The sequence below is a fragment of the Cyrtonyx montezumae genome, unplaced genomic scaffold, assembly GCF_038088225.1.
Source record: "Cyrtonyx montezumae isolate F1298 unplaced genomic scaffold, pur_monq_1.0 scaffold_8, whole genome shotgun sequence".
Lineage (NCBI taxonomy): Eukaryota > Metazoa > Chordata > Aves > Galliformes > Odontophoridae > Cyrtonyx > Cyrtonyx montezumae.
This window is the reverse complement of record NW_027072089.1, coordinates 100,258,120-100,270,906: the sequence shown is the minus strand read 5'-3', so window position 1 is coordinate 100,270,906 and position 12,787 is coordinate 100,258,120. Positions and strand designations below refer to the sequence as shown.

The following is a 12,787-nucleotide window of genomic DNA, read 5'->3' as shown; positions in this document are numbered from 1 at the left end:
ATGCTGCTGCAGCATAGATAAAGGATTCACTAACATCTACTGATGAAGAGGAAGCCAAACATTTCCCTCACGTTTCTTCTGACAAAATGTTCAGAAATTATTAAAAAGACTGAGAGTGAACTCAGTGAAAATATGAAAGGAAAAAACCCAAAAATGAAAACTAGGGAGCATACGGTTACATACAATTAAAGAAACCTGTGCACAAGTAGATTAATAGGCCTGGAAAGGTTTCTCCCTGATAGACAGTAAGAGAAAAATGTGAGGTAGTTGCACTGAACACCAGAAGGCACTTTTCTACCATCTAGATGCTTCATGAAAATTTTAAGGCACAATATGCTTCCTGTATACTGTGGTGACTGTGGAGTTAAGAATTCTGCCTGGTTTTAGTAACTTCAGTAACTAAGAAATATTCCCCCTGTGTTCTCTACCAATAAATAACAATTCTTCCATATAAACCAGTTTGAATTTCATAGCTCTGACTTTATGCCACAGAACATTCCCCCATTTGCTGTCTAGGCTGAAAGGTAAGTAGTAGATATTAAGAACAGGTGGGAACAGTCTCATGTTTGAGTTAATTAAAGATACCTTGGAAATCATATTTTTTTCCCCATGGCTGTTTTCAGCCATCATGCAGCAAGGTAAGTATTTGACATGAGTTCATTAATTACTTCCTACTTTTTAAGTATCTGACCAGATGCTCTGAGCATCTGCCAAAAGGAGGAGGAGGCACATGGAGAAACAGAGCAGTGCCGTGGGTCTTCACTCACCTCTCATTTCCCTACAGCACTCCCAGTAATCCAGCACTGACACCAGCACAGCAAGCCCAGGCTGCTCTCCATTTCAGAGGTGCACCAGCCCTCTCTGAAGCCTGGTGCCATGGAAAAATAGCCGCGCTCTGACTCATTCTCGAACATGAATGCTGATGCTGGGCTCACCAGCTGCTTGCTTTGGAGGCTGGTTCAGAAAAACGAAATGAATCACCATCTGTGGCAAGATATCCATTTAGTGCTGATCTCTCAACACAGTACCCACTCAGGTCAAGGGCTGTGCAGGTCTTTGCAGACCAGCAGATTGGGGCATGGCTGCCGGAGCAGGTTTCAGGAGGGGGGGCTTTTTGCTCGCACAGTGTGCCAGCTTTCTGTGTCTCTTCCCTTCTCCAGCCCTCAAGCTCAGACATTTGCACCCTGAGATGTAGCTTTTCTCTCTCTCAATACTCGCCTCCCCACATTTGAAATGAAGAACAACTGCATCTCCTACCGGCGATCTGGAAAGCGACATGAGAAGATGAGGCTCCCCCTGCTGGGCTTTGCCTCAGAGGTTTCTCCCTTCTGAAACAAGTGGAGGAGCACCTGCTCACAGACGCAGGGTGATCACCCTCCAGGCGGAGGTTCGTGAAAGTTCTCCGCACTAACCCTTTTTCTTCTAGTGTACAGAGAATTAAAACCTCAAGGGCTACTTTTGCTGTAAGTTCAAAGCCACATTGTGGTGCTGCAGCACAGGGATCAGGGAGAGCAGCATTCCCCCAGCACTCCCAGGCAAATACATCTGCCCAGGGCAACTCAGGGAAGCTTCCAGAAGCCAAGAAAGAGCTTTCCTCTGGACATCCAGCACCCAGGCACCTACCTACCTGTGCCTCATAGAAGACAACTAACCAGGAACATCTCTCAGGTTAGGAGGGATGCAGTCTCTTTCTTCTTAGATTGCAGAAGCAAAAGGTGCTTTTCCCCCTTATGTGTGGATAAGGACAAAAGCCTTTCCAGCAGCTTTCTCAGATATTCTTCTCCCTGAGCTGTGTCCCAAGCACCAGTGGGTGAAATGAGGCAGAAAACAGAAAGCAGATATTTTGTGATGCTCAGTTGTCTTTTGGGCAGCATTCATTTCACGTGTATTCAAGTTACGCTGAAAATGCATGCTATATGATAATGAGTAACACTCTTACCTAAGCTTATCAGTAACAGAGTACAACAAAAAGTCTTTTCTGCTCCCCAGGGAGATCTGATGAGAAAGCGTGTTGAGTCAGCACTGACCTGGTTTCTCCTCATCTGAAGCCCCGCAGTTACAACTTCCGTGGGTATCCCTTATGACACGTTTTCAGTGATGCAGGGATAACTTGAAAGCATTGTTGGCATCAAGGCAGTTTAATTCAGTTCTCACAGTGAGGTTCCCTTAATGCTGTTTATTAGAAATCACTTTTTGTGAAGGCTGTGGTTTTGGCAGTCAGTGCTGCTACTTTGAGCCTTCCAATACTTTCCTGAAAAAAAAAAAATGAATAGTTCCATACCTCTGTTTGTGAAGGAAAAGAGTGGGGCTGCTGGCATCCCAAACACGCTAAACTATTACACCTGTAATGCAGCCCTGAGTATCACATGCTCAAGTCCAGAGCCAGTAAGGCTCCTGGAGGAATGAACACACTTAGACACTCAATCCTCCAGCCCAGTGGGCTGCAGGGAGATGTGCTCAAAATCTCATTTATGGGCAAGGAAGCAGCACAAGATATTGTGAGTATAATGGTAATCTAAAGGCTCTAAACATTAAGCCTGTGGTAGAAGAATGCCAATGCAGTTAAAATTATTTTGCACACACCTTCTAGCTCTTTTCCTTCCCCTGCTTCTCTGGGTCCCAAAGCTGGTGGCTTCACCCTGGTGGTGGCATGGAGGTGGCAAGGCAAGCTGTGAGCATCGCTGGAGAAAAGTTGCCTCTGTGCTTCCCACACTCCCCCAGACCTTGCCCAATTGAGAGGTTCTGTCCATTCTATCCCCTTGGGTGGTCCCAAGTGCTCTCACAGAGAGGGTCAGCATTTGGAAGAATCACCCTCAGCACTGTGCACTAGGGGGAAGATGTGAAGATCCCAAAGGATTTCTTGTCTCCTCTGCCGTGCTTCTGCATGCATTTCACAGCCCCACTATTTCACAATGTGACAGCGGGACCACAGCTGAGCACATCAATACCCAGCTCAGCCCTGAAGCTCAGCCCAGGAAGCTGCTCTGCCAAAGTTCAGGTTTCATAGGGCAAGCATAAATGCTAGAGAAGAGGAAATATACGTTTGAAAACAATCAGGTTCAGTCTGAAGAAAACATTGATTTTCAAGGCAACTACGAATTAAGGTAAGAGACAACTATATTTCACCTCTATTTTGATAGAGCAGAGTGACAAGAAGTGGTGTCTGATTGACCTAGGGAAGCTCCTGACTGCTTAGCTCTGGGAATCTAAAAGAGATTAAGTTTGGACTAAGGTGATGCAGGCATTGTTTACAAACTGGGAAGGTAGGAAGGAGAATACTTTTGCCAGTCAAAGCAAACCAGGGCAGGAGCATTTTACTTGGTGGCTGATCTTTTGTGGCATCTTTTGGCAAGGGAAATATTGACCCTGCTAGAAGCCCTCAAGGTTAGAGCAAAACACTGAGAGATCAACAGTGTGTAGTGTCAGCACAGAAGGATGGGCCAGGAGGATGCAGCCCTTCTACTTCATTAGATGCATTTTGTTGGATGTCTGCAGGGATTTCCAAACACTACACTCACCAGCATTGCTCGCTTTTGGCTTTGGCCAGTGAACCAACAGCAGAAACATCAATGACTGTGAAAAACAACCCTACACAGGATTTTGCTAGAGATGACAGAAAGCAGGCAGAGTGGCAAGGTACTGTCAGAAATCCTAACATCTGAGAAATCATCTTTCTGTATGACCATGTTATTTAATTTCTCTGTGACTCAGCACCCCATGGGAAGGGTGTTACAGAATCACTTTTGGTGACACACTCATGTGAAAGCGTTGCAGCAGCCCATTAAGTACTCATGTGGTATAAATACATACCCAGAAACAGCTACTCCCAACACCTACTCCATTGGGGCAAAGCCTGAGTGCAGAGCAGGGGCAGTGCATTAGGCAGCAGGACGAAAGAAGGAAAGTGACTGCAACGAATTCTGAAAGTTTGTCCAGTGCAGAAAAAGTCCAAAAGGGAAATAAATATATCTAAATTTGGGAAAAGAAGATGCAAAAACACAGAGTGAGCTAGGAGGTCTGCTAGAGGATAGATAGCATGGTCATGACAGGAAAAAATTCATTTGGACACAGTCATAGGGTAATGTGTGCTGCCCTCTGACAGCACGGTGGAGAGGGTAATTTAACAGATCTCCCATTTCTCGGGTTTCTCAAAGATACCATGGTTATAAGATCTTATTAATAACAAAAAGGGGGCAGGAAATACAGAGGTGCAAGAATAAAGGCGACGGGAGGATGGTGCCAGCAGTAACTATAAACAAGCACAAACAGTGCACGCTGCTGCAAACAACTGTGTCTTTCCACAGTCCTTCCCACAGAAAACATGAAGAAAATCTGAACGTCACGCAAGTAGAGAAGGCCTGGGAAAAAGAAATACTAAGGAAGAGCAGTTAAGAGAAAACAAAGGCAAAACACACAGCTATGCATGTAAAAATCAGAGGTAAAGCGTGCAACATGACCTTTGTGAGGACAAAGCCATGGTTCACATATCTATCTCGTGGCAGGTCCCTGGGACTGTCCACAGCCTGGAAGCCTGCTCAGCTTGCACAGCTTCTGCAGAGGACCCCAGCATCTGTGTCAGCGAGTCTGTTCAATAGCAACAGGACCACAGAGCCCTGACCTAAGGGTAAAAAAAAAATCATCCATTTTTCAGTGGTTTTTGAGCGTCCATTGTAAGATCCATGGAATACATAGGAGCCAGGATGATACTGTCAGGCCATGCTCTCCTAAGTCATTTCCAAAGTGGATCTGTAGTGCTCTGAGCTTCTTGGGGTCACATTTCTAAAGCAGTCAGACTGCTGAAGGCTCAGACTGGTGCCTTGTGAAGTTCTTGGAAGTACCTTTAGTGCTTATCTCCCATTCAGAAGAATTATTCATGTAGTGACAGCATCTCAGTTAAATGCTTTGATGTGGTTATCTGCAGCTTCAGCTGCTCAAGAGCCCTTATGGGTCATGTCCTGAAAGTTGAGCCCATATCCCGCTCCATTAAGACCACGCTCATTTTTGTTGTTACCTAAAGGGTAACAAAAACAAAGAATATGCTCCACTAAATCACCTGAGGATACAGTGTGACCAGAAGACCCTCAGAAAGGTCTTGAGAAAATCTGAAGAGCAAGGTGTTTGGAGCAGGTGGGACCCTTGTTACACGGGCACTGTATTTCCTGCATGACCACAGTCTCTGGGGGACTCTGAGAGAGGGAGCTTAAAGCATTAAAAGCTTTCAACATATATACAGCAACAACCACAGGGGCGAGCTGCTACGGCCCCAGAAACCACACAGAGCCTGGTGCAAGCAGCGGGATGTGGCTGGAGGCACAGGGTCCTTTCTCAGTCCCTTGTGCCCCCCTTGCCAGGAAGTCAGCAAAAACAGCAGCTGGGTGTGACAAGTATGAGCATCTCCAGCTCTTGGTCAAAATAAGACCGTTGTGTTTGCTCTGTACATTTCTCTTAGCCCATGTTTCTGTTCTATTGTTGGCTTTTTTAAAATCAAGGTATAGCTAATTCCAGTGCAATGGTTATGCTGAAAGTTGTGCCCTGGTTCCTTTCTGCCCCGCAGTTATCTCCAGGTTAGCACTTGCCAATGCTTTATAAAGCCTTACATTACAGTGGCAGAGATCCTGGACTCTATGCTGTCATCCCCTCCTGTCCTCCATAACCCAAGCCCAAATTTTACATATATATATAATTACCCAGAAGTACTGATTTAGATTTCTAGGTTTACATGCTGCTCCTCTCCAGCTATTGGTTTGAATTTAAGTTATATAATCTACTGCTTCTAGCTTAATTTGTGATGCAATTCTCAGGCTTATGTTTATCTTAATCTGAAATGGTTTGATCACCTTCCATTTTTAAGTCTTTTATTTTGTACCTTAAATGCCCTGATTTATTGGAAAGCATTTAGTGTTCCTCATCTTCAATTTGAACTCCATGTCGAGTTGTCAAATCTTAAAATGAAGTGGCCTACAGCACTACTTACTTTTGGAAATCTTATTTTCAGAGCCTTGTGGGGAACCTCCATAAATCAATGCACCCAAACTGATAAGCAATAAGTAAGCTTCCAGAACTCTTCCTGGACACAGAAATAGTCCAAATGATCTGGCAATAAATCACAGAAGAAAGAATAAATCCAAAGAAAAAGTTTTCCTCACCTTAAAGTCATCAGAGAAGGACTGTGGGATCAGAGAGCAAGGATGCACCTGTCAGTGTCCCAGTAGTTTGCTTGCTCTGTTCTACTTTCTCTACCTCTTACAAGTTTGCACACATGAAGCATGCCTGCAGCCCCAGTAGTGAGCCCTACAGCAGTAACATTTTCCCTCCTGTGTTCCTTCTCACATAGTACAGCTGTAAACACCCAAAGACTGCATCAGCTTATTGTACTGAAACATCCGGCCTGGTGCTCCATTTCAGTGTCTGCCCACATTGGCTTCATGGTTGCTGGTGGATGGACCCTATGCTCCTGGCACAGTCAGTGGTGCCCACCTCTCCAGCACATAAGGTTGGCTGAGGGTGAGTCATCCCAGAAACCCCAAACTACTCAGATCTGGGTGAAGTGCTATCCAATCAACTAGTTTCTTGATCACATTACCCTACCAGCTCTGATTCCCAGTCTTCCTTCACTACACTGATGATAATACTGAAATGTTTTTGGGTGTGAATTCAACTCAACCTTGTCATCTCATCAGATGAGTAAATCAGTGTTGTTTTTGTGTTTGTTGGTTTTTTTTTGTTTTTTTTTTTTTGCTGTAAAACCACATAGCATGGCATTAGCTGCACTCCCCCTCTTTGATGTTACAATTTCATTTTAGCATTATGAACTGTCTTACCTTGCCTTCTGATTTTGAGTATTAGCATTATCAGTTCCTTCCAGCACTTGTAGAAAGAGTCCCCATTTGGGGACTGAATGAAAGTCTCTGAAGTTTAAAGTAACTGCACTTGCTGGACTGGGTCTGCTTCAGACCTTGGCTAGCTGACATGTTACCAACTAGCTCTAGACATCAACCTCTAAGGACAGATCCACCCTTTGAAAGCTAAACTGCAGCAATTACACCAACCAGTTGGGCGTAAGACTAGAAACTGGGCACCAGCTCCGTTTAGTACACTGCTCTCACATCTCAGTTTTGTTTTAGGTACCACCCAAACTACCTTCAGCAGTGTCTACAGCATCCTGGTGACTACATGCTCAGTGTTTGGTGCCATAGTTTCACCTAGAGTGCTAGGAAGGTGTAGAGTGAATACCCCAAAAGAATATTACCCACATAAAATAATGAAGGTGTACAGTATATTTCTGTATGGCTTATGCATATGGTATAAAGACAATTGGTAAATTAGGAAAGGCTCACCTAGAACTCACAGGGGAGGGATTTTCAACAAGAGCTCCTTCCCTGGTGGTGGTCAGCCCTTAAATGGGGTCTGGGAGAGGTGGAGCCAGACTCCACCCCTTCTGGTCACACAGGTGCATCGCCTTCACCTGTGCTCCTGCAGCTGACTCAGTGCTCACCTCAGGTGATCAATCAGCGGTTCAGGCCATGATTCAACAGTTCCCCTACCTACTTCCCTCCTGCTCAATTCCATTCAGTCCCTGTTAATTCCCTTAGACATTTTTGGTGTGTGCTAGAAGTGCCACCAGTAGTTATGACTCTTCATTTGGAGGACATGCCCATTGATCTTGCCAAGACTTGCCAGCAGGTGGGAAGCTGATGGGTGTAGCTGCAACAGCACAAAAGCCATGATATTTATATTTGGGTAGGGTGGTAGCAACTCAGATCAAAGTGTGAGAAAGGCAAATGCACCCATTGGGTTTCACAGGAGTTCCCACAAAGCCTATCAGCTTCCCTGGGCTGGCCGAATCACTGCCATGTAGCTTGGGTGTGTTGGGCCAAGAGCATGCCCTGTTTGCATGGGAAAAGCAAGCAAAGTCAATCTCACCCTGAAGTGCTGACTAAGGTGTGAAAATCTTGAATAGTTCATCAGCATATTCTGAAAATTTGAAGCGTGGCTCTCTGGCAGAGACCTGGTTTGGGTTATTATTGGTTAATTTCATTCAGTCACAGCAGAGACACTGTGAGAGCCAAAGATCTGACAGCTTTGGCTTCTTAACAGTAGAGCTCATAGCATGGCGTTTGGCTGATAATGAGACGGATCAGATGCACAGACAAGATTTGTCTTTTGGATCCCTCAGTCTGATGTCAAGGCAGTTTGAAGGTTGAAATGCAACGTCTGATGCTTAGGGGAGTTTGTGAATCTTTCAGAATTTCACTTCCCTATGCATTATATACAGTGCACATGACAGAAATGGGCTGGGAGTAGCTGGGTTGAGAAATGGAGTCTTCATCCTGCCAACTATTGTCGTTTAGGCAGCTATAAACATATTAAAAAGCAGAAGTGTTTGTGGGGAGTAGGGCTCAAAGCTTTGTGTAAATCTGGAGAGAGAAAAGCGGTTGAACAGCTCCATGAGAAGCAGAAGTGAATCTACTATTTCCTGTACTCAGCAAGGGAAAATGCCTGGCAGAGACACATTATAGCCACATTGTTCTTACTCAGTATTCTCTGCAGACTTCAGTTAACTTTTTCCCTTATTTTAACATTTGTCGTAAGCACAAGTGAGAAATTTGGGTTGAGTCAGACAGTGAGAAGACTATCACTGCATGGGGTGGGTTCTGCTCACTGGCAGTGAACACCTGGCTGGGAAAGATGAGGGTAGCCATAGTCCATTTCTCAGTCCAGAATTCAAGGAAATTTTATTGCATGATGCCTGTCTGACATATGAGTTGTTTCTTGTGAGGCCTTTGATTCGCTGTGGCCAATCTGTTGGGTAATGCCAGCTAAAATTGAGCAAAATGGTGTCAGACAAGCCAAATATTCAGAAAGAGCTGACTGCATTACCTATTCAGGATGACTAGCAGTGAGAGAAGGCCACCAGGGCTTAGGGCCATCCTGTGGCAGAAACTGCATTTCTTGACCTTTCTTGCACCCAGCATGATGTATTAACATGCACTGGCTCATACAGGAACCATTCAGAGGAAACAAACTGCCTTTCTAGGCATGAATTGAGGGAGCAAGCATGGGAACCATGAGCACAAGTAGAGGACCTCAGAGAGGAGACAGTGACACAGCGTGAGCTCCCTCTTTCCACTTGAAATTCACACACTGGCACCACCAAACAGTTCTCCTTGGGTGCATGGATAGCAGAGATGCTAAGAGGATATGAGAGATATCAACTGACTCTTACTTCTGTGTGTCAGGACAGGCTGGGACCTCGAGTCCTCAATCTGTCTCTCGCCAAGGCTGATCAAACTCTTAGTGACTCGTATGCAGCACAAGAGTCTTCGATGCACCTCTGACATGTCTTTCCATTTTAAAGGGACCTGCTGCAGACTCTGAAGAGATGAAAGGAAAGGTCAGCATAGAAAGGCAACACCCAGGGAGGTGGTGGAGTCACTGACCCTAGAGGTGGTCAAGGAATGCTTAGATATTGTGTTGAGGGACATGGTTTAGTGAGAACTATTGGTGCTAAGTGAACAGTTGGACTGGATGATTGTGTAGGTCTTTTCCAACCTTGGTGATTCTATGACTCTATGATTCTATGATTATATACTGTATTTGCTGCTTGTTCCTGTATCCCTTTGCACAGTAGATAGAGCAGTAACAGAACAGACCCAGGAAGAGACAGGCAACCTCTCACCGAACTTTGTAGGCAATTCCAATTAGTTATCTCGCCAGCAGAAAATTAAATCCTTGTTTCCTCATTGTTTGCCACAAACTCTGCACATTGCCAGGAGCTGGAGAACCAACCTGGGCAGCAGGCAGAGGGCTCGGTTCCAGATGCCGTGCAGCCATGGGTGCTTCTGCAGGCTGCATGCAGCCCGGCTCTCTGCTGGTGCCCCACAGCGTTCGTGCTGAGACAGCCCTTCTGCCTGCCTGTTTTTCCTGTGCCAAACCACAGAGGCTGTTTGCTAATGACTGTGGGCACTTCTCATTTAGGTGCCTGGGGGACAGCGAAGCTTCGAAATTTAAGAATAAGTTGCTTTGAAACTGAGAGTGCATGTTGACAGCTGGCACCCTTTGAGAAATGACGACAAAATGAGAGACCAGAGCTTGATGGGGCACACCACAAATGGCACTCTAGCAGTGAGGCATTTGGAGAAAATGTTGATGTAGTCAGATCTACCCTCCACAGGACAGTTTGTTGTAGTTACCACTGCATCATACGAAACCTTTTGGGCAAGGGCTGTCTCACACCTCAAGGCATTTTTTATTTCAAGTTTAACCATGCGAGGCCGATTTCAAACAGGCTGCAGAAGTTACTGTATCAGGGGAGCATGGAGGCTCTGGGATTCCACTCGCTTTGCTCCCAGTCTTCGCTCCTGCCACATCAGCATGCATCTGCCCAGACGTGGCCAAACTGGCTGTCTTACCACACTTCCACCCTGGGGTTAGCATTTGGGGTTAGGCTCTGCTCCTGCTGATCACACGCTACATGCTGATCACAGTAACATTTAGAATGTTGCTTCCTGCTGCATGCTGCCCAGCAAAGTGGGAGAGTGCCTGCATTTCTCACATAGCAGTGCACCCCCTGCACTGCTTGCTTTGATGCTACTCAGCTGCTCGTACAAGCAGAAGGGACTCTTGCACCCTTTGACATTCTCACTTACTTTTTCTTGTACTAGGGAGCTAATTTTTAACCAAGTACATGTAAGAGAAGAGCCTGGACTTATCTTAGTATCTACCACCACCGCTACAGCGATAAAACTCACTAACCCAAATAGTGACATAATCTCAGAGTGTTGGTGAGGCCTCTCACACCAGGTCCTGGATCTCTCTCTAACGTTATTCTCTTTTCCCTTTTCATGTTGCCTCTAGCCAGAAAATTCAGCATGACAGAAGCACCCCCTGAAGTGATAACCGAATATAGTTATGATGAAAGTGCTTTCACCTGTGATAAAACTGACATCCAAGCATTTGGAAAAATATTTCTGCCAATGTTTTATATTGCTGTGTTTGCTCTTGGCCTTACGGGGAATGTAATGGTGGTTTTGGCCATCGTGAAAGAAGGCAGTAAAAAGAGCATCACTGACATTTATCTCCTGAACTTGGCTGTCTCGGACCTTCTTTTCGTGATCTCCCTCCCCTTCTGGGCTTCCAATACGGTGAGGGGATGGACCCTCGGGACTATCCCCTGCACAGTCGTGTCTTCACTGTATTACGTCGGATTCTTTGGAGGCATGTTTTTTATCACTGTGATCAGTATCGACAGATACTTGGCCATTGTCCGGGCAACGTATTCTCTGAAATCCAGAACAATGAAGCACAGCTTTCTGATAACCGGTGGGGTATGGGCAACAGCAGTTCTGGTTTCGGTGCCACATTTCATGTTCTCCCAGATGTTAGAAAATGACTGCATTCCTGTGTTACCCCAGCAGCTGATGAACATCTGGCCAGTGTTCTGCAATGTGGAACTGAACGCCATAGGCTTTTTCATCCCAGTCTGCATCATATGCTATTGCTACTGCGGGATCATCAAAACCCTGCTGTACTGCAAAAACCAGAAAAAAGCACGAGCCATAAAACTCACCTTGGTTGTGGTGATTGTGTTTTTTCTGTTTTGGACCCCCTACAATGTACTGATTTTTCTTGAGACTTTAAGTCACTATGAGTTGTTCATAAGTTGCAATCAAATTAAATCGCTGGACTATGCAATGCTCCTGGCTGAAACCATTGCATTCAGCCACTGCTGTCTCAATCCTCTTATCTATGCCTTTGCTGGGGAAAAATTCAGGAAGTATCTACATCGTGTCTGCTTCAAGTACTGTCCATGCCTGTGCTTCTGTGGGCCCTGCAATCGTTACCAAGTCCACCCTTCAGCTAGCTATGCAGAAAGCATGGTGATCAGCAACATTACCCTCAACACCAGTGACCAGGATGGAACTGTCTTCCTCTGAATCAAGGATGCCTCCTTGGAAAAAGAAACTTCTGTAGATGTGCCTTCTGCAGGGCTAGAACTGCCAAAAGACTGATGCTACCCATTGGGAAAGACCTATGACAGCACTGAATTCTGACGTGCTTCTTGTGTAGCATTAAATATTCTACAGTAGTGAATATTCTAAAAACAAAAGCAGTACAATATGTCAAGGCTGAACATTTAAGTGAATCAAGAGAGAGGTGAAGTGGAAGCAAAAGTAACATCCTCTGCCCGGAGCAGCAATGGAGGAGAATAATTTAAGGATAGGGACATGGTTACACAGTTTTGTCATCTACACTCCTGTGTTCATATGTGGTATAAATGTAGATAGACCTTAACTCCTTTTTTAAGAAGAGATCTTTAATGAATAGTAGCTGACTGTTAGCAAATGGGACTATGTTTGTTGCTATACGTCAAATTATATAGGGTAGAATTTTGGGGGGGTTATAAATTGCAACAAATATTTTACCTGTGCTTTCATAACTAACTAATAAAACCCTAAAAAAGCAAAGTTCTTTCTGAATATGCATTAGTAATGTGCAATAACCAGAACAAGGGCTGTCCTGAAGAGCTTGAGACCCAACCAGGAGCTGATCCATGCCAGCAGCACCTCTCCCGATTTCTCTGGGCATCATTTAGCAGAGCACTTCATGAAGCACATCCTTAAGAGTTCTGCAGAGTGAGTGCCTGCCAAGTTGGTAAAACACTGGGACAACTGGCACTGGGGGTGTGGGCTGGGGGTTGTTGTGCTTGGCCTCTGTTTGCAGTACAGTATGGGCTTCACACCTGTGCTCTGTTTGTCCCAGGTCCTCCCTTGAAAGCTGCTGCTGC

General features: G+C 45.3%; 1 protein-coding gene across 2 annotated transcripts; it reads left to right on the top strand.

Moving 5' to 3' along the window:
- Positions 1-1,575: 1,575 nt before the first annotated feature.
- On the top strand, positions 1,576-12,392 carry CX3CR1 (C-X3-C motif chemokine receptor 1). 2 transcript variants are annotated; one of them, XM_065751733.1, is made up of 2 exons: positions 1,576-1,668; positions 10,858-12,392. In XM_065751733.1, exon 2 carries the CDS (start codon positions 10,872-10,874, stop codon positions 11,934-11,936), a length of 1,065 nt encoding a protein of 354 aa, XP_065607805.1. In that variant the 5' UTR covers positions 1,576-1,668; positions 10,858-10,871; the 3' UTR covers positions 11,937-12,392. The 2 variants fall into 2 exon arrangements, with proteins under 2 accessions (XP_065607805.1, XP_065607804.1); XM_065751732.1 differs by lacking the exon at positions 1,576-1,668 and adding an exon at positions 2,978-3,104.
- Positions 12,393-12,787: the final 395 nt, after the last annotated feature.